Here is a 26,641-nt window from a genome sequence, read left to right on the forward strand (position 1 = left end):
ATTACTTTTACTTTTAAGAGTTATAATAAACTCTAAAGTGATATCTTTAAACCATTTCTTACAAACCAGTGCCAATTGATGTGCATCTCCTGTGTAGTATGTTGATGTTGTTGATGGTTGATGTCATTTGATCCAAGAATGAAGAAGAAGATACATTTAGGCGTGCTCTTCATTATTATTAATTATTTATTTGATTTATTTGATTATTTTATTTGATTTATTTCATAGTGACCATTTCAATTTTACCTCCAGTGAAACGAATGAAATATTTCTTTCTAATGTACCATACAATGAGAAAAGTTGATGCGAGGAGGACGATGGAGCCTGCCACTGCAATACCTGCGATTTGAGCGTTGGTGAGTACTGGTTTGGTGTCTCCACATCCATAGTCACCGTCACCATTATCAACGAGCATAGATAGATCTGGATCAAGTTGGATATTTTCGGTGTAGTAGGGAACGTTGATACCAATGAATTGACGTGTACCAGATGACTCTTGTTTTTCAACGACAGAGTTTCGAATGACTGCTTGTCTTCCATCAATGATACCACTACGAATGAATCTTGCATAGATTGATGATCCACCAACTTTGAGTTTAACCCATTGTACATCATTCTCATCATTACCATTACCCAATCCATAATCCAATTCTGAACATGCATCATTATCATCAATATTGATTGAAATGTCCATGATGATTTGTAAGGTGTTGGTAATTGATTGGAATGGGTATTGATCAATACCTATATTAATCTTGGTTGATGATGGTGGGAGTGAGATTGGTTGATTACCAAATGAAATCTCTTGAGCATCTCTAAACCATTGAACAGATACTGATATGGTGGTATTGGTGAATGAAGAGTTGGTTGAATCGGTTGGAATAGAAAGTGTACTGTTGTAGAAATAGTTGATTGATTTCGACATATCAGTGGTTTGGTTAGTGTATGCCCAAGTGGTGAGTGGATACTCTTTATATGTAGTACCATCCATTTCAATCTCACGAATCGATACAATTGAAACTATACTATAAATGAATCGGTCGGTTGTAGAGGTTGTATTTTGGTTGCCTATAATAATGGTTGGTTCAGTCTTTGTTATGTTGGGGATGACTTGAATCGTTGTTTGTGAGCATGTTGGACCGTACCAACCATTTATACATGCACATCCATTATCACCGCAGGTTCCGTGGTCCGATCCACCACACCCATTTGGACATGGGACAATTGCTGGTGGAGTGTACACTGGACGGTAATCTTGCACGGGAATAGACAATGCTTGAGATGTAACTGTAGCTGACTTTAAAGTGATACGTATACTTGTCAACTGCGCTGGGATGGGTACTGGAATGACAAAAGTAAATGTCATGGGTCCGGTAAAAGTGGCCGGTAGAGTTTGGCTAAACCCAGGCTCATTAATGACTACGTTAAACTCGGTGGTTGGAATCTGGAAGTGTTGGCTGACACCTGCCGTAGCGACTGTCACTGCACCACCATCACGTGGAATATTAGTCATTGCATACCGTAATACAATGTTGTAGGGTGAGTAAAAGGTTTGGACAAAGTATGGATAGGAACTGCTTTTGCCGAAAATCTCCACCGATGACATGCCGAGTGTGTGCAGGGCATTATCAAACACACCGTATATCGAGACGGACAAATTACTGCTCGCACCAAATCCATAGGGAATGGTTCCTGCAAAGTTGTAGTTGACTGTTCCACCATTTATCGATCCCAACTGGCCAGGTATGAGGAAATAGTTGGATAAAGCGTCGGTCAAATACAAAGTAGGTGTGTGACGTAACGAGATACCTGTACCACTTTGATCTTGGAATGTGGCTAAAAACCACATATCTCTGTTATTCGACCCGACATCAAGCGATGGACGTGAAATAATAAGATTAGTCAGCATAGGGCCGGGCACAGTGATAACGGGAAGCGAACAATTAATAGTAAATTGTAAGACTGCTGGAGAAGCAAGTTGAATGAATGGATCAATCAAAGTCTCTACATTGTATCGATTGGGTATGTATGCAGCCTGTGATGGATAATATGACGACCATCCACTACGATCCACCAAATACAATCCTGTGATTCTAAATAATTGGGTTGTTCTACAAGTCTCAGTTGGCAAGTTATAGTTGAATCGAATCGAATGATCACCTTCAAACATTGAGCCATTAACCAATGAATTAACATCCAAAACAAAGGTTCTTGGGATTGGATCCATATCCGATGTAATATTAACCACACCATAATCCAATCCATTGATTTTATCAATAATTCTAATATCAAATCCAACATTATTTAAATCTAAATTTGGTTTTATATATGTAATCATTGGTGGGAATTTATCTAAATCTAAAAAATAAATAGAAAAAAAAAAAAAAAAAAAAAAAAAAAAGAAATTAATAAATGTGATTAAATATATATATATTGTTTACATACTATTTGATTTAACTCTTAATTGTGATAAAGAACCAAGTTTAGAGTTTAAAGTTGTTGAATGAGTATATTGATTAAAGAAATATTCAATGGTATCATTGCCGAGATTTTGTGGTAATATAAAGTCTGAACGATAACTATTTACGACGGAATCAAAGTAGGATAATGAAGAGATGGAACGACTTCCAAATTGCCCGTCGGCATTGAGTTTGGTGAGGAGGATGGATATGTTGAAGATGGGGGAACTAGGTGTTTCGGTGAGATTAAACAACATGGATACAAAGCTAGGTCCATAACTAGTGTCAATGTCGTTGGGAGCAAACAACAACGATGTAAAGTTATCTGGACGTAAAAAGAGTTGTGGAATATCCAATTGATAGGGAACAAATGCATCGGTACTGAGGAATTGACCTGGTACGACAGCGATTGTCATACCGATAGTATCGCTCATTGAAATGATTGGTGCTGTATTATCAGTAGCCAAAGAGAATGGATTGAATTTAACTTCTCCCGTCAATTCTCCCTTTGAAAAATCACCACTAACTATAGACTCTAGTGAAAATACTGTATTGTAAATAGTAATCGATCTCAATCCAGTCAATAAATCACTTTCAAAACCAACCTTTACAAAACATGAATATCCTGTAAATGGATAATACCTACAAATAAAAAAAAGAATTGATAAGTAAATGATAATGGATAATATCTATTCTTATTTTTTACTTACGAAACACCAGTAATAGTTGGAGGTTTAGCTCCAGTAGGGAATGATTTACCATTGTTGGCAGTATAAGATTTCATAGTTGAAAGATACCTAAATGTGACAGGTGTTGTATTTAATCCACGTGGTAACATGAATGGTGCTCTAAATACGAATCCACTTGATGATCTGTGCAATCCAAATGGGAGTGGTAGAGAGACGACCGAATAATAAGTGGATATTTGTACATTGCCTTGAAGGTATGGTACATCGGCTACCTGTGTCTCGAGATAGAGATTGTAGCCATTAGGTTTGTCTGTATACCCACTTGCACCAATAGAACTAATATACTCTTGGTCGGCAAGATACCCTATTTGATAGGTAACATTGAGTATAGATCTATAGCCTCCCTCTGCAACTTGTTGCATTCTATTCGTCATAGTGGATGATAACGACAACTCTTTGAAATAAGATATTCCCACCAAACTGTTTCCAAGTACCTTTCTAAGGAATCTAGTATTCGAGCCATCGACCGAATAAAATTGTAATTCATTCATCGACGTTGAACTAGAATTTACATTTAATTGAAGATGATAATTTGAAGTCACCCATTTACCAATAGTTCTTGCTACCTCTGGTGATGAACTTGATGTAAATCCTGCTAAATCAGTATCTAAATAAAAAAAAGAAAAAGAAAGAAAGAAAAAGAAAGTATAAATAAAATATATTATTTAATAATAATAATTAGACATACTATTAATAGTTGGGAAAAGTGAACCAGAAATGATAGGATTTGTAATGGTTGTAGTTGACATTCCAATTTCAAACAAATTGTCGGTCGCTGGTGTATAGGACATGGATGATTGTGGGGATATACTTAATTTGAATCGCATTGGAATGGTAGCAGTAGCAGTTGATTGTGGATAGATTGGAGCACACACATATCCACTCACTGCAGTACACGTCACAAATGTTTGAGAGGATACTAAATCGAAATCGACAGTCGTCAATACATCTACCACCCAAATACCATCTTGAACATATCTATTAATATTTGATGATTTTATAGTCAACGTTGATGGCAGTGCTAAAGTGTATATATTCGAAATAAGAAAGAAAAAGATAATTAGATATATATATATATGTATATGTTATTATTATTTGTTTGATTGATTGATTGATTGTGATTGATTCATACATTTACAATTAAAATTCATATATTGATCAACAGATTCTGATTGAGTATTATATTCTATAAAGTAGGTTGTTTGAGCCATTGGTAGGTATGGGGTAACTTGAATGAGCGACTGGGTGCTGAGGGTAGCGAAGACACCAAAGGTGACTGACGAGTTGACGATGGCACCAGTCTCTTGAAACTTTAGTCTGACGCTGGTCACAGGTGCAGTGTTTTCTAACAACGCGTAGATAATGGGCACACACTGTAACCCTTGCGGCGTCGTAATCGCAGTGCCTTGCTTAGGCATTCTTTGGTTGGACACGACCTTTAAAGTTGCGTCGACACTACATAATGATATTATTACTAATAAACAAAGTACTATTGACACAATCACACCTATATTGTGTAGCTTCATTCTTTTGGTGTGATATTTTTTTTTATTTATTTTTTTTTTTACGTATGCTGCTAAGTACTCTAGTATTATGAATAATTTACTTTTTTAAAACAATTTAAAGAATGATGTGATATATAATATTATAATATATATTAAATAAAGTGATGTCAATGGCACGGGGAATTAGGGACACCCCATTCGTGTTTGATTACAACTAAGATAAGAAATTTTTGGTAATATGGTAGGTCGGCGTAAATATCAAAAGATCTTTTTGTTTTTTTGGTGTTGGAAATTTCGTGATGGTCCTTGATTAAATATTATTAATTTAATTACAAGTTCTATCTATCTATCTATATAATCCACTTCCAACTAGTAATACATTATTATTAATTATTATTAATGAATATTAATATTAAGTTAATATTAATATTATTTTTTAATACCAATAATTGATTTAAGTTCATATGATGTATGATATTCACCGAGGGAATATCCGAAATGTTGTGGTCGTTTTGCTTTTATGTCCCATTTCGTAGAGATATGGAATTGGGGTAATTCCAATGCAATCTTTTCTTCATCAATGGTTTTATCAATTTTCATCTTTAATGGTTTGGGAGTAGAAGAAGCTTTCTTTTTAGGTTGATTTAATGTTGGTTGTGTTGGTTCCAAGGATGGTGGTGGTGGATAGACATAGTGTCGATAGGAATGTCTAACATAGAATGATTCCAATGATTTCGATTGTGAAAATGATTTAATCATCATATCTATTGATTCCTTTAAATCGGTGGGACCACGAGTTGAGAATGATATTTCCAAATGAGTTAGGTATGGTGACGATAAACAAGAGTTGATCGTTGGTTGTAATACCGATCCTTTTATAAAACAAAAATCAATTGAATGAATAATTGATAGTCTAGTTACTCTTGTTGACTCTAATATTGATTCAATGATACCCATCTTTGCATGTTGATTTGTATTAGGATTAATGAGTGGTGGTGGTGGATTCAATGTATATCCACTATGATCAAATGTCAAAACAAGGTGGTTTTGATCCGTCATATGAATATTAAAATAAACCAATCCTAATTGATTCTCTGGTGTTGGTTGATCTAATCCAATAATCGCATTACTCGCTTGTACATATTGTTCCAAAATACTTGGCATTGACAATGACAACTTTGGAAATAGTTCTAATAAGTCTAAAGGGATTTGTGATGCATCACACCCTGCCGACACTGGATTCCAAACCAATGATTTTAAATTATCCAGTACATTATTATTATTATTACAATTATTATTATTACAGTTATTATTTCTTAATGCAAGTTGTTTTAAATATTTTTGAGAAGCAATTAATTGGTTGGTTGGATCAGTGATTGTTAGTTCTTCTAATAGTCCATCTTGGGTGTACAGATAACTCTCTTTATATGTTACATGTTTTGGTGAATCGAAATAGTTTTGTGACCCAAATATAACTTGATCTTTACTGATTCCCAATACTTTGAATCGTGTCAATCTACTATGATCTTCATTCATTTGAACAGGTACTTTAAAAGTATCCATATCATAATTGTATTCATAGTCATGTTGTGATTCATCTTGACTACCTTCATCTTCTTCTTCTTCATTATCTTGTTGTTGGGTTTGTAGAGTCTGACCTGCTATCAATCTCATTCGTTCAATTCTTTTGTTTTGTTCATCTACCTTTCGATCATGTACAATCGACGTACTTGCAAATGGAATGACATAGGTATCTTTGAGAGATACTTTAAACTTTTGACACCCAAGTAGTTCAGTCATCACATCACGTGCATACTGTTGACTTGAAGGTCGACTATTCATCCAAAGACTACGATACTTTCTATCAACCTTGACATTAAATGTTTCAAATAATTTGAAACAATCAAATTGATAGTATTTATCTGTAATGATTATACTACTACTCTTATTATGTTGTCTCTTCTTCTTCTTCTTCTCCTTCTTTTTCTTATTATTATTATTATTACTTTTGTTATTGTTTTTGTTATTATTGTTATTTTGAGAAGATAATCTAATGATTACAAGTGATTCATGTAAAGATAGTTTAGAGATGGTTGGTGCTTTCATGATTGATAGATGTGCGTCTATCTTGATGGTCTTGACTAGTAGTGGGTCGGTAGTATGTTGATTCCAAATGACAATATCACGTTGCACAACAAAGCAATCTCTAATATAGTTGAACCAATCCTTGCATACCAATGCCAACTCTAACCTCCATTTAGAGCATCCCAACATCTTGTCAAGTGTGAATTCAACTGTATGATGCCATGTCTCTTTTAATATCAAATATTGTATGTATTTGTTAACAACCACTATTATATTCGTATTTGTATTGGTATTCGTATTCATTGATTGTGTGAATGAATGTACATTGTAATTACAATTATTACTATCTTCTAATTAATTGGAAAAAAAAAAAGAATAAAATAAACTTGAGCAAGCTGAGCTGCTTGAGTGAGACACAACCAAATGTTTATGAAATTTTAAAGTTCTTTTAACTTTATAATTTATTACAAATAATAATGTATACAAGTCATCACAATCAAGAAGATGATACCTTTTCTTTATTAAATCAACTTGAACAATTAACTTTAGAGTCGGTCTCGCCGACATCATCTTCGACCAATCAACAGCAACAATCCAAAGGTTACCAAAATGCTGTTCTCTTTTACGATCAAATTATTAAAGATGTTCCTTTGTTGGTTCCACAATTTAACATTATCATGAAGGAATATAGACAACATATGTATGATACATAGATCTCTGCTTATTAATACATACTGTATGTATTAATAATGTATGTTTCCTTTTTAATTAGATGTGATATACCTAAAACATTTCAAAGAGTTTATGATTTGTTCAAAGATCATAAACATTTAATCAAAGGATTTAGTCAATTCCTACCTCGTGAATATAAACATGTTGAGGAGAAGAAGAAGGAGGTGAAGGAGGGGGAGGAGGAAGATGAGAAAGATGCAGCCGTGCTATATGTAGCAAAGGTTAAACAACGATTTAAAAGTACCCCTCAAATATACCAACAATTTTTGGTGACCTTGAAGATATTTAATGGTAATAATCAAGCTGAAATAGCTTCTCTAATTAATATTTTGTTCATAGGTCATAATGATCTAATACAAGATTTTAAACATTTCCTTCCCAGACCAAAATAATCCCACTTTACTTGAATTAATCCTTTTTGTATAATAATAATAATAATAATAATAATAATAATAATAATAATAATAATAATAATCTTTTTAATAAATAATAATTGAATCCAATGGATAATTAAATCTTTGTTATATACGAATTATTTATCATCAAACAACGAGTTGATGTTTTAAAAAGTTAGAAAACTTGGTTCTTTTGATTTCTAAGGTGTCAGAACCCTCGATAGTAAACTTGTCACAATAGAACATTGCCATTTTGGCAATATCTAATTCATCCATAGTGCTAGTTAGTTTGAAAAATATTGGATTAGTTACAATTGTATCAAGATTAACATTTCAAAGAAAAAGGTAACATACTTGACATTAATAGTCTTGGCACCAATTGGGTAACTACCAAATTTTGGTGCTCCAAATGTTTTGAATGCAGCCTCCAAGTTACCATGGTAATAAATATCCAAATAATCGAACGAAAGATAGTGGGCATATTCATCTTTGCTTTTGGTACATGGCAATAAGAATAAATTTATATTTGGTTGGTTTCTGTTTGACTCCTGGAGTGATCTTTCAATAATAATAATAATAATAATAATAATAATAATAATAATCTTTTTAATAAATAAATAATAATTGAATCCAATGGATAATTAAATCTTTGTTATATATGAATTATAAATCATCAAACAAGACAAGTATTTTGTTGGGGCAAATGTTTCTGTTGTTGTCGTTGTAGTTCTTGTCTTTTGTTCCAAATATTTTCATCTTTTTTCTAAAAACAGATCTATCATTCATCCAGCTTGTGTCATCTAATCTATTCGTGTCAAATCTTTTTCCAAAGATCAATCTAATCTTTCTTTTCCTTTCTAAAAGAATGAATCATATAATTTCATTTCTTAGGTTGGTTGTATGTTTTGGTTGTTTGGTCGAACTATTATTATTATTATTATTGATGGTTTATTTGATCGATTGATATTCCTGTCCCCAACAAATAACTATATTAAAGTATAAATATAAATTGAATTAGTTAATTATTTGATTTTGATTGGATATATATTAAAAATACATACAATGATAGAGAATTATTATAAAAAATAAAAGAATTATTATTGTTGTTACTACTACTACTACTACTACTATTACTATTACCGCTACTACTTTCTATTTTTCCAATGATATGATTACATTGTTTACATTTTAGTAGTAGTTGTTGTTGTTGTTGTAGTTGTAGTTGATTATCCTTTTCAATGATTATATTTAAACCTATTTTACTTAATATATAGGAATGATTGTCAATCATAAATCGTTCTTGTTCCTCTGTATAAGTGTCAATGATCATTGTACTATCACCAACAATACAATCACACTCTATACACTTGAAAATGATTATGGATTGATAGAATTCATCCAATGATATGTCATTTGATGATTTAACCTTATTCTTATTGTCTAGTTGTGTGATTGATTTTCTTTTAATCCCTGTTAACTTGTTATTATTATTAATATTATTATTTAGAGGTTGTTGTTGTTTCTTTGCTGATAAATTAGTTATAGTTGGTGCTTTAAATTGTCTGTATGGTGAAGTTGAAGTTGGGGATACAGGTGATAGTATTTGTTTTGATTGTGCTGATTGAGATGGTGTTGTTGTTGTTGTTTCTCCTTCTTCTCCTTCTCCATCTTCATTATCTTTATCATCATCGTCATCATCTTGATCAATTGATCTAAATATTGATGATCCAGGTGTAGAAAAAGTTGGTGTAGCTGATAGAGTTGCATCTTCATCAATCTCTGATGTCGATCTATTACTACTACCGGTAGTCATCTCTGGTGACATTGGTGATGTTGTTGAGTTGGTAGATGTTGTTGTCTTTGGTGTCCACGACGGAGTCGATAGAGGGAATTGCGATACATCAATATGATTACCACCACCACCTGTGTTGTTGTTATTATTATGATGACGAATGACAGGTGTCTTGATTGCACTACTACTAGCAGTGGCAGTGGGAGTGGCAGCTATCTTGTTGTTGTTGTTGTTGTTGGACGGTCTCATAAACTTTGGAGGTGGTGATTTAAACGGTGATTGATAGTCCATCGATTGGTCGACATCATCATAGTCTTCATCATCATTGTATTCGTCTTCTCCATCACCATGATGATCCTCTTGAATATTTGTGTTCATCGTCGTGAATTCTAATTAATAATAAATTATTTTACTTGGCTTTCGAAAGTTTGTTTGGTGGCGCCAAAAATAATTTTTAATTGCACGTTAATATAATGGTCATTCATATTTAATCTTTCTATCAACCTATCATTCACCAGCATCGTCGATCTTTCACCACGGTATACTGATGTTTGGAATACATCATTCCTAAAAGTAATTTAATGTAAACAATCTAGATTTAAAGAAATGTCATCTGCCATCCTGCTGCCTTAACAATATTTATTTTGATTTCTAGAGGCATATAGTATTTTAATAATTATTATAATATTTATTATTTTAAATTATTATAACAAAATCCGGTACATGTTGCAACGGCTGGAGTAGCATAGTGAGTGACACCCCAACAGAGTGCTTTGACTTGAGGAGGAAGGACTGGGACACGACAAAAGGCTTCCATGGCAGCAACACTGGTTCGACAAGCTGCAATGCATTGTCCAACTGAAACTGCCAAGACTTGATTATTGTTTTGGGTCAATAATAAAATTGACATCAATAAAAAGATCATAATTGTTGTTGGGTTTCTTGACATTTTAGAAGAATGATAATAGAACTACTTTTTGTTGGGTATTTGATTGACTTGTTGTTTGTTGTGTTGAAAAGAAAGAAAAGCTCAAGCTTTTGATTATATATATATATATAGAGTAAAAAAACTATATGAAATAATACAAGTATTGAAAAAACAATAAATTGATTATTGAATTTTTGATTTCCATATCTTTCTCTTTACATGTACTTATCGCCACCATTCATTAATATTAAATTGAGTGTTGGTTGATTTAATTAGTGGTTGGATGGTTGATTATTATTATTTTTTAATTGATCTTGATCCATCCCTTTTCTCAACAATGACTATCGCAAAGTAAATAAATAATAAATTGAATTAATTAATTTTATTGATTATAGATTTCATTATGATAGATTTAAAATACATACAATGAAAGAGAATTATTATTATAAAGGGGATACTAGAAAAATAGAACCCTATTTCCTTGAATTTTTAAAGATAGATCACCAAATTTATTTTTTTTATTTTTTTTTCTTTGTGTGATCTTCAAGACCTTTTTTTTTTTTTTTTTTTGTTTCATTCATTCATTCATTCATTTTAATTTAATAATGGATGATAAAGACGAAAGGATATTTCGTTTAGAACAGGAGCTTCTACAATTCAAGCAATTGTTAATGCAGAAACAATTAAATCAAACAACTCAACACCAACAACTAAATCAATCAAATTATCCATCAAACCAACAATATCAATATCAACCACAATCGAATCAATCAAATTATCAATCAAATTATCAATCAAACCAACACAATCAAATCAATCAAATTATCAATCAAACCAACAATATCAATATCAACCACAATCGAATCAATCAAATTATCAATCAAACCACTATCAGATAAATAATATTTGGTATTCAAATCAATCAAAGAGATGTAGCACAACAAGAACAATACTCGGTATATATAAATTCAATATCCTTATCAATTGCTATCATACACAACTGAATCGATTTACATACAAACAAATAGTTGATTTTCTAACAAGGAGAATTTAATGTTTATAATAGATCCCTCCAACAAATCGGAGAAACAAATTATAACAAGTTACAGAGAGACCATTCATTTTCATCCAATAACATATACCTGTCGCATGCTGGTGAATGATATGTTGATACAATTATCATTCATATGGATCATTGTATCAACCTATCATTCACCAGCATTATCGATCGATGACGGTACGTACTTATGTAGGTAGTGGTTGCCCGACCCCCTCCCCTCCAGATGATCATCACCCAATCAAAAGTTGGTCTTATAGTTATTATCCGAATGGTTTTTATAATAATTAATAATTAATACGCATAACAACCAAAGGTTAGAGACTGTTATATCGACCTGTTAAAAGAAATACTAGAACAGGTCAAGACCAATCCTAGAGTATTGATAAGTGGTACGAGTGGAATTGGTAAATCAATATTTGGTATTTATCTACTACATTATTGTAGACAATTCAAAATGTAGTGTATCATACTAGCTTACATACCGATAGTTATTCATTTTACATTTGGTAATGGTGTACCTTGTGCCACTAGATAAGCAATGAATGTCTGAAGATCCGACCTTGTCGTCATGCTACAATTACAATGATACTAAGGTACACCACATGACGACGACGATGATCAGAATCTCTCTAATCGTTGTCTCTTTAGATTCAGTTACAGAAATAGGTTGGTGAATAAGATTCAATTTCATCATCAAAAAGAGCTTATTATTATGGATGATATATTGCCAGGTGGAGGTACTACACCATTTGACAAACAGACATGGTACGGATTGGTAAGGCCTTTTAACCTCGACACTAATTGTATATCAATACTTTAAAGTATTGTCATCAATCTTTGAACTATTCACCAATTGGTCATTTCTTTATTCCAAAATAAATGTTTGTTTATTTAAATAAATAATGATAATAATAATGTTGTAGCTATCGTGAATATAAAGATAATATAAATTTGTGGATAATGTGATAATGATCCAGTACTTGAAGTAATCGATCCAGCACCTCGTATACCACACATACCATAATTTAATCCATTGAATGGAGTATCTTTTGGATTACATCTAGATGGATCTTCGAAACGGAAACAAGCATCCTGGTATTTGCAGTAGAGTGTAGGACACTCACGAGACAACTTGCTACCTGGGACATGTTGTCTATTTGAAAGATAGGTCTTTGTTCGAATAGAACAATCGATAATATCTATATAAGATTCCATACATTTCGTCATCTTGGGTTGATTGTAGTAATACAATGAATCTTTGCATACTCCAGTTGAAGAACCCGTGGCAGTACACTCACACTTTTCAAATCGGTCATTGCATCCTGATGTCTCTGTACCCGGGGAGCAGATAACCGAACTATTTGTAGCAGGTGCTATCACCTCGCAAACATGAGTCGCCATGTTACAATAGTACCCTTGACGAGAGTTGCATGATCCGGCGGGTGAAGTGTAGTTACATGCTTGACCAAGACCCTTACTTCCCATCTTGACACACACCAAACTATTGGTGATGTTGTTGGCATCGGATGGATCACACAATAAACCAAGTATACATTGTGGATTAGTTAGAGGTGCATCAATGTCGTCGAAATACCTTGAACACTTTTCACCCAACCCAACTCTATTATAACATTTTTGTTTGTTACAGAATTGATCCCATGGACAATGTTCTTGTTTGGTGCATTCAATTCCTGCTTCTACCTCTGATCCAAGGAGTAGTGGCATGCAAACATCTTTGATTGGCTCACATTCCAACCCATCTAGACATTGATTATCTCTTTTGCACTTTTCACCGTATTGCAAGTATTTCAATGTTTGACAAGTCTTTTGTGATTCATTTCTGGCAGAAGGATAACAATCAGCTCCATCTATACACCCATTATCAGCGTCACAGACTTCACCCAATCCAGACTGTTTTTTACACACATTCAATGGAATAGGTTCAGTTGACGATCCATCACTACTTTCCGATGATGGAGATGATGGAGATGATGGTTTTGGTTTATTCTTTGGATTCAATCCACAATATAATCCCAACTAAAAATAATTTAATTAAATATAAAATTAATTAATATTTTAAATTATTTTTTTATTTGTTTATTCTATTTATAATTATACATACTTGACAAAGAGTATTTGGTTTAGTACAATCCTGTCCTTCAGTTAAACATTTGTTACAAGTTTGTGAGCTACAAGTTGATATCAATAATACCAATAATAATAAAAATGTAATTATTACTTTCATTCTCGCCAATAACATAATTATTTGTTTGTTTTTACAATGAAGAAACAATCATTGTTGTCTTTGATGGATTGGATGATCGACAAAGGAAGGTGATGATCATTGAAATAGGAATGGGTACCCATGGTTAGGTTCTGCGTGCCTGCCTTCCAACTGAGGAATGTAAATATAAATACATAATTATATAGAGCTTTAATAAAGTCAATGACGATCTTCATATGAATTGATCAATAACAATATTCATCCTATCCAAACCACCAACCAACCATGTAAATCACCTAAACCATTATATGTGCATCCACCAACCAACCACCCATCTTAATCTATATTTGTATGACTGACAATGCTTTCCATGAAAGTAGGTGATTGACTTGTATGGTGTGTGTTACAAATATGTGTGAAAAGTAATATTGCTTGCGGTTGTTGATTCCACACATAACACTTTCTTTATTAAATATATAACTACCTATAATATAAATAATATTTAACTGACTGATGATAATCATAATAATACATTTTCAAAAATATCTTGTAATGAATAATCTGATCCTACTTTGTGGGTTGTGACAAAAACAGCAAACAACAACAAACTTCGATCTCTTGTCCGGAGATTTAAAACAGTTAACTTTGAAGAACCCATTGTCTGTCAGTGACACAAAGAAGAACCTAACCATCACCTCTCCCACCTTTCAATTCGAAAACCGATTGATCGAGTAGTTGTATGCAGCTGTCAAATGGGGGGTGTCTCTTGTCTGTTTATGGACATGTGTATTTGTATGACACTACAATGAGCAAAAGGGGGTGATAAACGATGATGGATTGATGATCAATGGGGGTGCAAATAACACAAACTTTTTGAATCTCTCTATCCGATCAGACTCTGTACTATGAGCTATAGGGGTGGGTAACAACAACAAGATGAAATGTCATCCCTATAGGGAATATCCGTGTCTTTGATTCAATTGACTTGACGTGTGTAGTTGAGCGTCATCACGATAATATTTAACTTAATAGCTTTCTTCTTGTTCTTCTTGTCCTCCTCTCTACTTCTTCTATCACTACCACCACAACTACTATTATCACTATCGTTGTCATAGCGGGTATTATTTATTATTATTGTAACCGATTCATCCTCCTCTCCTCATCGCTCTCTCTCATTCTCTCATTCTCTATCAGTATTTATAAACATAGATATATAAATATAAACATAAACATATAGATATATATATATGATATAATCATGTTATTAACATTCTTTCAATATCTACTCTATTTGATTATTTTTGGTTTATTTATTTCTTTTGTAAGTGTGTTGTGCAAACTACTCTGAATGAACATCTTCATCTTTCATCATTTTTTATAAAAGTTTATTTAATTATTAATTAATTATCTTTTGTCTTTTATGTAGGTCAAAAAGAATAAAAGAATATCAAGTAATGATCCACCACAGAGACACTTTGCTTTACCTCTATTAGGTCATCTGCATTTGTTGGGTGACTTGCCTCACAGAAGTTTGACTAGAATGTCTCAACGTTTGGGACAAAAGGTGATTAGTCTTTGGTTTGGTGACAAGTACACGGTGGTTGTGAGTGACCCAGCTGTCATTCGTGAGATATGGGTCAAGAACTTTGACAACTTTACCGATCGTGGTTTCATCAACTCGATTGCCATCTACTCTGGCAATTACAATGACTTGGCATTCTCTGATGGCCCATTGTGGCGCAAGAGTAGAGGTCTCGTATCAACAGTCTTTACAAAGACAAAGTTGAAATCAATGAATCAACATTTATTAGATCAAGCTAATCAATTAATACAATCAATGAAACCATATCAATCTTCAAATCAATTTGTATGTATAGTTTAGAAAAAAAGGAAAAGAAAAAGAAAGAAGATAGGTATTAATATTAATATTATTTGTTTGTTTTAGTTCTTATGTAAGAAATATTTTAGTAAATATGCAATCAATGTAATATTGAAATTAGTAGTTTCAGAGGAAATTGCTTATGATGAGAGTGTGGATGATGGAAAGATGAAAAGATTAACTGATCCCATTCACGCTGTGTTCAAGACATTAGGTAGCGGATCACTTTCAGATTACATCTCTGTATTATCACCACTCTTTTACTTGCAAAATAGAACATTCAAACGTAAAGTAGCCAACATTAAACAATTCATGCGTGAAACCTATGATGAACATATTACCAATTTAGATTCTGAAAAGTATGTACATAATTTATATATATATTAATTAATTAAATATTATATTTAATCAACTTTATTAATTATTTGTTTGTTGTAGTCCAAAAGATGTATTAGATTTATTAATATTAGAATTTGGAGAAAAGAATGTTGACCAAATATTACATATTGCAATGGACTTTTTATTGGCTGGATCAGATTCAAATGCTGGAACGGTTGAATGGTTTTGTTTGTATATGATTAATAACCCACATATTCAACAAAAGGCATATGATGAATTGTTGGTTAGTGTGGGACATGGTAATCAACCAGAGTTGTCACATCGTGCCAAAACACCTTATCTCGTTGCTATTATTAGAGAGGTGATGCGGTGTCGTCCAATCGGACCACTTGGATTACCTAGAGTGGCGTCAGAGGATATTACAGTATCTGGTTACTTTATCCCAAAGGGTACACAAATGATCCAAAACATATACGGTGTGCACCACGATCGCGACTATTGGGAAGATCCACAAGAGTTCAGACCAGAGAGATTCCTTGTTGACACACATTCAGAGTATTGGTTAAATTTCTCGTGTGGTCCTAGAAACTGTGTCGGCATGAATTTGGCTCTGGATGTCGTCTATCTCGCATGTTCTGCCATTCTAATGAATTTCAAATTGTCATCTCCCAACACACCAATCGACGACACTGAAGTATTTGGTCTGACCATTCATCCAAAAGTTTTCCCAATGTCACTTGAACAAAGAATTAATTAAAAAAACAAAAAAAACAAAATATATATATATTTAAGAAGAAGATAATTGTTGTTGCTGTTGTTGTTTATTAATTTCATCAGTAATAAATCTTTGGAATGTACATAGTTTGATTAACCGCTTTTGTTTGTAATTTTTAACCAATGTTTGGATGGTTTTTGGGAATCCAATGTTTGGGTACTCGATCAATCCAGGAAAGGGTGCTACTTTTGATCTCAAACATAGTTCGATCATCTCTTGTATTTCTTCTATTGACAATTCTCCAATTTCTACAATCTTTATAGTTTGTTTGGTTTTTCCACCAATCTCTATAATCTTTTCATTTTGTACTGTCTTGACACGTCCACATTTTTCCAATTCATCCTTTTCCAATTCCACCAATATTTTAGTTGTTTTTAATTGTTGTTGCTCAGAGAATAATATCTCGTACAAGGGTTCATCATCTTGACAATAAATAAAATTCTCAATAATGAGGAATAGTTGGGAACCAGAAAGATCGATCTGGTTGAATATAGTATTTACAATATCTTGATCAGTGGATAGTGGGAGGGGGAGAAGGTCCGCATTTTTTTTTGATCCAGACATACCAACAGCCAATTGTTTGAGTTGGTCTCTAAGACTAATTCGGTCTTTTCCAAGTTGAATGACATATGGAATGAACGAATCGATTTGCCTATTAAACAATTGCTTTCCAAATAGATTGGCAGTTGTCGATTTACCAACTCCCAAGATACCAGTCAGAAATACTGTATTGTTGGTCTCGAACAACTCTAAAAGTTGTTTTTGTTCTTTTCGATGATAAAACTCACCATACAGTGGTTCCAAGTTGGATGTAGGTATAACTATTTTGTTTCCAACTCCAGTTGTCTTGTAATACTCTTGTCGAATCTTATCAATATTCATTTCAACATATTTTCCAAATTCTTTTTGTGCATTGATATCTACATTTTCAAAACTATTTTTAATATCTTCTAAACTTTTATTTCCAAATAAACTAACATATAATAACAAATAATAACAAATAATAACAAATAGAATTAAATGTTAATATATAGTTGAGAAATAAATATTTATATTTTTTAAAAAGACATACCAAGTATTAATTAATTGTTTATAGGTATCTGGGATACCGAGACTGGCCAAGGTATCTGGAGATGCAATCTCTTTTCTAATTAGATTAATATTTGCAATTGCCAATAATATAATTCCAAGACTATAAGAATCTAATTGTTTCTCATCAACTAGAGAAACTGCTGATTTATCACGTTCCTAAGAAAATAAATACAAATAATAAGTATATATTTTTCTTTTTTTCTTTTTTTTTTCTTTATATTTACCATGGAGACACTTGCACCACCAGTACTACTACCTTCTCTTTTATTTAAACAACTATTAAATATAGATAATTTAGAGTTATAGTCATTGTCAATGAGAATATTTGCCAACTTGACACCACAATAATTGACACCTTTTTGATGTAGAAAGAGCATCGCTTCAATAGTGCCTCGAATAATATTAAATATATTCTTCCAAGTTAATGCACTTTTTTTGTGTGTTGTTAGGTATTCGAGGAGAGACCCTTTCTCGATATAGTCCATCAAGATGATTTGTTCTTCTTCTTGGTCCTTGTTGAGTGACACTTGTTTGAATGCAATGAATTTGACCAAGTTGGGGTGTGGTTCCTTTGATTCTTCATTGTTGTATATCTTTCTCCATTTTGCATTGTCACCGTTGAATCCCATCAAAGATCCCTTGATGTAATGTTTCATTGCTATATTGTTAAAGTTGGCATCTTGTACTAGAAACACTTCACTTTGTGTACTTCTTCCTATAATCTTCTTATTCTTATAATCTATTGATTCTATATTATACATCATTTCATTCTTTATTAATTATATCTATTCTATCTGTATCTCTGTTTAAATATCTAACAGTGTGATTGGCCTCACCCCTCTGTTGGCCCTACTTTTTAAAAATCTTTTTCTTTTCTTTTGTTTTTTAATTGTTGTCTCTTCAACCATTGATCATCATAATTAATATAGTTGAAAAGAAAGATATATAGAAAGATAGATAGATGGATGTTCAACTTGATGTAGTATCTCAACTACCAGCCTCATCGGCTTGTGCAATGCCACCTCTTCAAATACCCACCACAGCCACCATAATATTAACAATCATCATCATGATGGTGGTGCATCTTCATCTTCAACTGTCACCACCCCAAAAGATATCCCTCATCCTCCTCCATCTCCAACAATCAATAACATCAACAACAATAATAATGAAAATATAATATTATATGAAACAAAAAATGTAGTGATTACAAAAGAAGATAATATGGTTATAAAAAAAGCAACTCTTCAAAACCAAGATAAAGACAAATATATCAAAAGAGAATTGGAATTCTACAAGTTGATAGAAAACAAATCATTCTTTTTGTTGAGATGTTTAAACATTCAAAACAAAGAGGATAATATTATTCGACTACCATACATGCAACTGGACACACTCGACGATGTCTTGACTAAAAACAAATACCTCTATGTCGATACTATTATCAATATGGTTCGTAATATCATTGGTGGAATAAAGGAGTTGCATCAATTAAAAATATCGCACTGTGATCTAAAACCAAGAAACATATTTGTTGATGATCAGTATAATATAAAGATAGGTGATTTTGACTCTGCTAGGTGTGAAGAAAAAATCAAAGAATCCCCTTTAAAAGATTATACATTGGGATATTATCCAATAGATGATACTCATATCAAGGTAAATAGAATAGAATAATGGATTATTATTATTATTATTAGTATTGATTATTGATTATTTATTTTGTTTTATTTGTAGAATTCAAAAACTATGTATTTTGATAGAGACATTTATGCATTTGGAGCTATTATATATTATATTTTTAATAGAACTACGATGGCTGGAAAAGATATAGTTAGATACATACCTTCATCATGGCCATCGAAATATAAAAACTTGTTGCGAAAATGTTTGACACCGCCGTATCCAACAATCGCAGAGGTATCGGCACTTTGGGAGGATATACCCTATTCTGACCATTGGGAAATGTATTATACCTCTGGAAAATATAATACAATGCTTTTCAACAAGGCAAAGAACCTTAGAAACCTCCCCATCAAGCAATACAAGTTCCCTAGTCTTGGAGCCAACATTATCAAGATGATAGAAACAGCATTCAACAAAAACCAACTAGTCAAGTTAATTGGTATCCCAGGCACGGGTAAAACAATCATAGCCTACATGTACAGCCTCACAGTCGATAACTTTCACAACCGAACACCGATATGGGTGAACAGTAAGAAAAATCTAGACGATAAACTCAAGGATATCGCAAATCAAGGTAAATCATGTAGCTTTCTTATCGTCTGGGACGATTTTGAAGGCAAAAAATCAGAAGGTGACATTAAATTTGATATGCCAGACAAGACTATTGATGTGAAGTTTTTGATCACATCAAAAATCAATGTCGATTCTTTTGGCGAACATGTACATTTCCCTGGAGACAGCGATCATATAGATTTGAATCAAAACCAAACATTTGATTCGAAAAAGTTATTGGAAGAAATTGTTGACAATCTAAAGGCTAAAGAGACGCCCAAAACCAAGGTTGGAGAACCCCTCGTCGATGCAGAAGAAAGAGAGATGGCTTTGAAGGAAATTGAAAAGTCTATTCAAGAAATCCCAAAGTTTCCTTCACTTTTGGATCATCTCACTGGGTCACAAGTTAATAGTTCCGAATGGATTCAAGAAACAATAGAGTATTTCAAAAAACATTTTCCAAGTGTTGAAATGGATATGATCAGATGTATCAAATCGAATCCAAGGATAGACACTGAAACAAAAACAGATTCTGAAAGAAAAACAATCTCCAAACTAATGAAAAAAATGCTCATCACTATAGATGAACTAGATGGTGATTTCTTTGTATTTAAACTACATCATATACTTGAACAATATTTTACAATGGAAGAAAAATCACTTCCAAATAAACCATAAATAAAACTAAAGTAAAAATTGTTGTATTTTACATTGTTTTATCTTTTGTAATTTCATACCATTTTCTTTTTTTAGGTTGGTCTTGATTTTCTTCTTCTTCTTCTTCTTCTTCTTCTTCCTGAATATGTTGTTGTTGTTGTTGTTGGTGTTCGTATTCTAGTTGTTGGTGATTATAGACATCATTTTCAGATTTAGAAATAAAATCGATTAATTTATGTCTTTTGTAAAACTCTGCAGACTTTAAAATCAATTCACGGTCAATGTTCCACCAAGAATCCATTCTGTAGGGTAACATTAATTGAAATATTTCAATTGAACCTTTTCGACCAATCATTTCAATGTCCTCGTGGTCGCATACCACTGCATTAAATTGAAATTGGCTACACAGGTAATTGAGTCTTTTCCAACTATTTGAAATCGTTGAACACATGTGAAAAGTTCCACCACTGTTTTGCAAGAAATAATCGATTATATCTTGATTATGATTCTCGACTGCATAGGCGGCCAAATGAGTTAGGAGGATGGGAGGGTTGGCTCGATCAGGAATTTCTCCACACAAATCTATAATTTCCAATAGATTACGCGTTACCAAGTGACTTGGAATATAACCCTCAAACAAAATATGTAATCTTGAAACGGGAGTTCTAATCAACCTTCCTTCACTACCACCACTTCTTTCATTTCTTCCTTGTATTTGATGTTTAAAATAATCCATTGTAAACTTTTCCAAATATTCCAGTGTTAAATTTGGATTATTAATAATTCTTTCTAATATTTTTGTTGGTATTTCAAAATATGTTTCAATATTATTATTATTATTTTGATTATTATTATTATTATAGTTGTAGTTGATATATAAATGACCAGTATTTGAACTAACCAATTTTGAAATATTATCTAATAAAACGTAAAGAGTTGCAGTGAGTGATGAGCCAATATCACCATCATACAAAAAGATGGTTTGGTTGCTCCTAGTGCCAACAATATCGAGTAGGAATTGTTGTACCAAATAACCAACGATCTTTGTTCCATCGACACCATCACCATCACTTCTTTGAGAAGCAACACGTATAGTGTCAAACAGAACCGACTTTTTAAATTGTTTGGTTTGGAAATACTCTGGGTCAATTCCAAAGATTAATCGTCGGAATTGTTCAAATGTCAAATACCTAGCCAAACATTTTAAAAGTGTATAATCAACTCCTTCCTCACCAAATATATGTTCTATAAAATGATCAATAATATCATTTGATGTTGAAAAACTTGAAGGGGATGATGGTTTAATCTTATAGTTGACAGTATTATTATTATTATTATTATTACTATAATTTAATGATTCCAAAGGATACAATAATTCATAAATTAATTTAAATCCAACTATAATTGTATCTTGTGCCATCTTTTTTGTTATTATTAAATGATTTGATATTAACATATCAATTATTTCTAAATTATTATTATTTTGATTATTATTATTATTATGTTGATTTAAATAATTTTGATAAATTAATTTTAATTTTAAATAATCATAACTATTATTATTATTCTTTATATTATTTTGATTGTTATTAAAAGTATTTGGTTGATTTTGTTGTTGATTTTCTAAATTATGTAAATCAAATCTTGATCTTTGAATTTCCAATAAACAATCAACCAATTTTAATCGTTGACTACCACCATGACGAATAGTCTCTGCTACAACTTGAGGATTGATCCAAGTTAGTTTTAGATTTCTGATTGCATCACAATCACCAATACAAAATAATCCAGACTCTAATTCATTTGAAATATTTGTTGTTGTTGTTGAAACTCCTTGATTCAAGAATAGTGACTTGATACTATTGTCATGTTGAACTACCCAATCTCTAATAGTTCTATTACCCAAATGTGTCATTGAATGTTGAAGTATTTGTAGTGAATAATTATTATTATTATTATTCTTATCACTATTATTATTATTATTGGTATCATCATAAATTGAATAATTCATATGATACAAGAACTCCAAGATATTTAAATGACCACCTTTAATAGCACCCAAATAAGCTCCATTGGTTGATAATTTGATTGGGTGTGTTTGATTGAGTAATATTTTACAGATGTCTAGGTTACCAGCTTGACATGCAGTTTTGATTAGTTTAGGTGATGTAAAGTAATTTTGAAATGTAGTATAGATTGTGTTGAATGATTGACTATCTATAACCTTTCTACAAATGATCTTTGTAACCTTGTCTATACTGTATTGATCACTTTGACCATGTTCAACGATTGATTTGTACTCTTTGAATATGAGATCATCCTTTTTACCCAATTTGATCTTGTCTACCAACACTCCTATATGACCATGTGTGACTAGATCATATACACAATTCCATTCATCGTATTTGATTAAATGTGTACTACTACTATTATATTTATACTCTATATCATTAATCAATGATATAAGACTAAATATACACCTTAATAAATATTTATTTTTAAATACATTATTAATTATTAAACTCTTATTAACATTATTATTACTATTATTCATTATATTACTATTCTATATTCTATATGTATATTAAACACATTGAATAGATATGTACATATAGAATATAGATAACATCTATACTATTGAATACAGTACAGATAAAAGATATAAAAAATTTTATTCCTTTTGATTTTTTTTTGAATATATTTTTTAATCATTGACAAGAAAACATTCTGTAATCACAGTTAGTGTCATTTCGATAGATATCTTTTAACATCTCTGGATCTGATGTTTAGTTTCTAAAGTTGGGTATATGTTGGTTGATTTGTGAGTAGAGGGAAGGGATTTAAAAGATTTGGCAACGAGTTCAGTTTGTGTCTGGTATCTGTGTGAGGATGATGGATATTACTTTTTTTTTTTAGATTCATACATTAAAGAGTAGAAGACAATAAAAGTAAGATCTTTCCTTTGCCAAAGTTATGATTCGAATCCAATCTTCACCAAATCTATCAAGTCGTACAGGAATGTACCGACAAGGATTTCCTAAACTCTTGTTGTATGTTTAATTCAAAAACATCATTGAATATTTCAATCAAATTAAACTTTAAAGATATTGTTATGATTATATTTTTTATTTTTATGGTTCACACATTTTGGAAGGTTAATTGAATTTAGATAAAAGAACTGGTGCATTTGATGATATACCAGCGTATCCTAATGGAGTCCAAAGCAACTCAGTGCTTTTAATTGGGTTGATTGCACGAACATTGACGAAAAAGGTAAAGAAGGCTTTTGAGCTGGATGGGTTGGTTGAATCAACATTTGGAGCCCCACTCGGTTTGGCAAATACACGTACACCAGAATTTTGGAGAATATATTGTTGTGATCCATCGGAAAAGGTTACACGAATGGTAAAGTCGCATCCACTATTCATACAAAACCATCTGAGTGGGCCATTTAATCTCACGTCTGAAATATGTTGTTGGTTGGTTGGATCAATCGTTCGAATAATATTTCCAGTGTACGAGAGATATGGGTAGATTTGAGAAACCTCACTAACATTGGCATGGCTGTAGGTCATCACGATCGTGTGTACTGGTATGTTTCTTTCGATTGGTGAGCCATTGTCAAGATTGTATATGCCATAGCTATCATTGAACAATTTGAATGGGTAGAGTTTCTTATCGATTCCATCCCATTGTTGGTAGGAGTTGTCAGATTCTCTGTAGATGAGAGCACCCCCTTTTCTTTCGTGTTGGCCGTTGCTCATGATTGTGGTTGAGCCTTCAAAGTACGACTGCATGGTGGACATCTCAAAGTCTGTAAACATAGTGTACAAGTAGGTGCTTGGTTGGTCACCAGCACCACTTTGCATAACACTTTGTTTCATACAATGACCTTGGCTGTCTTTAATGTGGCCTCTTTTGCATGCAACGTTGCTTGGTGGTAGCCATGGTGGAAGCAATTCCATGTGGTTGATATCAAATCCCCACTGTGATCCTAGCAAAGATCCTTGCTGGTATGGGAATTTACCTGCGTCATAAGCTTCTCCTGCCTACATTAGAGAGAAAAAATAAATAATTAGGGAATATATTAAAATTAATATTGTCTCAACGACGACATACATGAGGAAGACCAAAGGCATGACCTTGTTCATGGATGAAAATACCAGAGTATCGGTGATCGCCAGAGCCAGACATACCTCCTCCTAGTCCTCCAGCAGTGTTTGCGAATATACCACGATTGTTGAATGCAATTATGGGCGTGTAGAGTTGTATCTTTTCAGCAATCCCACCATTGACGGCTCTGAGGCCACCTAGGAACGTGAGAATGGCAGACATGACATCATAACCATCCTTCATCTCGTTGGTGTTGGTCACACGAAAGGGTGGGCCGGCTCGTGGACCAATGATCATGTATGGCCATTGAACCGAACCAACTGCATGTGTCTTGGCTGAGAGCTTTGAGATGGGCCATTTTTGTTCAAGTTCTGCTACAGCATTGGCGGGGACCGTACCAACGCCTGGGAAGTTGGTGTTGCTTGGGGTGGCACCAAAGAGAAAGAATGGAACAATCTCGATTGGCATGTTGACCGTCTCGCCCACTATCACGTTTACATCTTGGCTCTTGATGCTGTAGTCAGTATCATTTGGGTAAGCCGATACAATGAGACCTGGCTGGATCCATTCCGCAAAGACAATGGCACTGTAATGGGTGGTTGAGAAAGGTGCTCCGTTGGCCTCTGTCTTTGGTAGCTGAGATGGATCTTTTAAAGGAATCCCAAATACGCGACGTCCATTTAGATCTTCGGGGTCGTCAGAAGGTATACTAAGGACAACAATTGGATTGGATAACTTGACATTGCTACCAAACTCAACAAGAACCAATGTGTCTCTGCCACCTACAAGATGATAGGTATAGTTTTTGCCGCCAACCGTCCATTTTAATCCTTCCGCCGGAATTAAATGAGTTTGGCCAAACAGCACATTTATATTGACCGTATCATCATTGGTCAACACCTCTGCTGCTACCGATGATCCAATGACAATCAACAATAATATAAATGAAATTAAATTATTGATCAGTTTATATCTTTTCATATGTGTTGTTGGTTGATTGATTAAATTATTGGTCAATTATTTGTTTGTTTTTTAGTTTGTTAGTTTATTTGTTTGTTGAAGAAGAAGAAGAAGATAATGATGATTAGGATATATATTTTCAATCAAAAATAATAATATAATATAATATAATAATTGATTAATTGATTGTAGAATTATTAATATAATAATAATAATTGTACCATTTACATGTAAATTCATACCTCTATTTATGTTGAGTGTAGTGCGGTTACTATGAGTAACTATGTTTATTCCATTCGTTGTTGTTATAAACATCTATCTGATCTGAAACATTGATTGTTGTTTATGAAGACGCAACAATGACTGAGATCATTAACATTCAAATGTACAGATTAAGATGCGATGGTGTAAGCAATTGAGTGTTTCCCACACAAAAAAGGAGGCACCTCCTACTTTCAGAAGATGTTAATGAGACACACAAATGGGGTTCATTATTCACATAAAGTGATAATATGTATAATTAATTCACGTTAAATGATACATATGTATTCTCTCGATGAAACCCCAATGTCACGAGAATTCACAACCTCTTTTCGATATTGAAGAAATAGAACCATCCATTCAAGCACATGTTGGCCTGAATGAGATGATCCAAACCC

General features: G+C 32.7%; 11 protein-coding genes across 11 annotated transcripts; 4 read left to right on the plus strand and 7 right to left on the minus strand.

The window, feature by feature from the left end:
* Window positions 1-217: 217 nt before the first annotated feature.
* DFA_11153 (uncharacterized protein) lies at window positions 218-7,101 on the minus strand (the record flags this gene model as incomplete). The annotated part of the gene is made up of 6 exons (XM_004350046.1): window positions 218-2,358; window positions 2,446-3,101; window positions 3,170-3,815; window positions 3,897-4,229; window positions 4,341-4,553; window positions 5,157-7,101. 6 exons carry the CDS (start codon window positions 7,099-7,101, stop codon window positions 218-220), a joined length of 5,934 nt encoding a protein of 1,977 aa, XP_004350096.1.
* Window positions 7,102-7,274: 173 nt separating this feature from the next.
* DFA_11154 (uncharacterized protein) lies at window positions 7,275-7,922 on the plus strand (the record flags this gene model as incomplete). The annotated part of the gene is made up of 2 exons (XM_004350047.1): window positions 7,275-7,498; window positions 7,571-7,922. 2 exons carry the CDS (start codon window positions 7,275-7,277, stop codon window positions 7,920-7,922), a joined length of 576 nt encoding a protein of 191 aa, XP_004350097.1.
* Window positions 7,923-8,072: 150 nt separating this feature from the next.
* DFA_11155 (uncharacterized protein) lies at window positions 8,073-10,095 on the minus strand (the record flags this gene model as incomplete). Its single annotated transcript, XM_004350048.1, has 3 exons — window positions 8,073-8,205; window positions 8,280-8,483; window positions 8,987-10,095. 3 exons carry the CDS (start codon window positions 10,093-10,095, stop codon window positions 8,073-8,075), a joined length of 1,446 nt encoding a protein of 481 aa, XP_004350098.1.
* Window positions 10,096-10,408: 313 nt separating this feature from the next.
* On the minus strand, window positions 10,409-10,666 carry DFA_11156 (uncharacterized protein; the record flags this gene model as incomplete). The annotated part of the gene is made up of 1 exon (XM_004350049.1): window positions 10,409-10,666. One exon carries the CDS (start codon window positions 10,664-10,666, stop codon window positions 10,409-10,411), a length of 258 nt encoding a protein of 85 aa, XP_004350099.1.
* A 316-nt stretch (window positions 10,667-10,982) lies between these two features.
* Window positions 10,983-12,525, plus strand: DFA_11157 (uncharacterized protein; the record flags this gene model as incomplete). Its single annotated transcript, XM_004350050.1, has 4 exons — window positions 10,983-10,996; window positions 11,285-11,601; window positions 11,712-11,882; window positions 12,299-12,525. 4 exons carry the CDS (start codon window positions 10,983-10,985, stop codon window positions 12,523-12,525), a joined length of 729 nt encoding a protein of 242 aa, XP_004350100.1.
* A 71-nt stretch (window positions 12,526-12,596) lies between these two features.
* On the minus strand, window positions 12,597-13,965 carry DFA_11158 (uncharacterized protein; the record flags this gene model as incomplete). The annotated part of the gene is made up of 2 exons (XM_004350051.1): window positions 12,597-13,742; window positions 13,828-13,965. 2 exons carry the CDS (start codon window positions 13,963-13,965, stop codon window positions 12,597-12,599), a joined length of 1,284 nt encoding a protein of 427 aa, XP_004350101.1.
* A 1,222-nt stretch (window positions 13,966-15,187) lies between these two features.
* CYP519E1 (cytochrome P450 family protein) lies at window positions 15,188-16,904 on the plus strand (the record flags this gene model as incomplete). Its single annotated transcript, XM_004350052.1, has 4 exons — window positions 15,188-15,250; window positions 15,356-15,796; window positions 15,875-16,167; window positions 16,247-16,904. 4 exons carry the CDS (start codon window positions 15,188-15,190, stop codon window positions 16,902-16,904), a joined length of 1,455 nt encoding a protein of 484 aa, XP_004350102.1.
* A 227-nt stretch (window positions 16,905-17,131) lies between these two features.
* Window positions 17,132-18,778, minus strand: DFA_11160 (uncharacterized protein; the record flags this gene model as incomplete). Its single annotated transcript, XM_004350053.1, has 4 exons — window positions 17,132-17,149; window positions 17,175-17,895; window positions 17,995-18,170; window positions 18,239-18,778. The coding sequence occupies 4 exons, from the start codon at window positions 18,776-18,778 to the stop codon at window positions 17,132-17,134; spliced, it is 1,455 nt and encodes a 484-aa protein (XP_004350103.1).
* Window positions 18,779-19,238: 460 nt separating this feature from the next.
* Window positions 19,239-20,839, plus strand: DFA_11161 (uncharacterized protein; the record flags this gene model as incomplete). Its single annotated transcript, XM_004350054.1, has 3 exons — window positions 19,239-19,594; window positions 19,823-20,692; window positions 20,836-20,839. The coding sequence occupies 3 exons, from the start codon at window positions 19,239-19,241 to the stop codon at window positions 20,837-20,839; spliced, it is 1,230 nt and encodes a 409-aa protein (XP_004350104.1).
* Window positions 20,840-20,958: 119 nt separating this feature from the next.
* On the minus strand, window positions 20,959-23,463 carry DFA_11162 (uncharacterized protein; the record flags this gene model as incomplete). Its single annotated transcript, XM_004350055.1, has 1 exon — window positions 20,959-23,463. One exon carries the CDS (start codon window positions 23,461-23,463, stop codon window positions 20,959-20,961), a length of 2,505 nt encoding a protein of 834 aa, XP_004350105.1.
* Window positions 23,464-24,064: 601 nt separating this feature from the next.
* Window positions 24,065-26,003, minus strand: DFA_11163 (uncharacterized protein; the record flags this gene model as incomplete). The annotated part of the gene is made up of 2 exons (XM_004350056.1): window positions 24,065-24,958; window positions 25,029-26,003. 2 exons carry the CDS (start codon window positions 26,001-26,003, stop codon window positions 24,065-24,067), a joined length of 1,869 nt encoding a protein of 622 aa, XP_004350106.1.
* Between the last annotated feature and the right edge of the window lie 638 nt (window positions 26,004-26,641).

This window comes from Cavenderia fasciculata, assembly GCF_000203815.1.
Source record: "Cavenderia fasciculata unplaced genomic scaffold Scf_EUAJFUG02HR96I-5, whole genome shotgun sequence".
NCBI classification, from domain to species: Eukaryota; Evosea; class Eumycetozoa; order Acytosteliales; family Cavenderiaceae; genus Cavenderia; species Cavenderia fasciculata.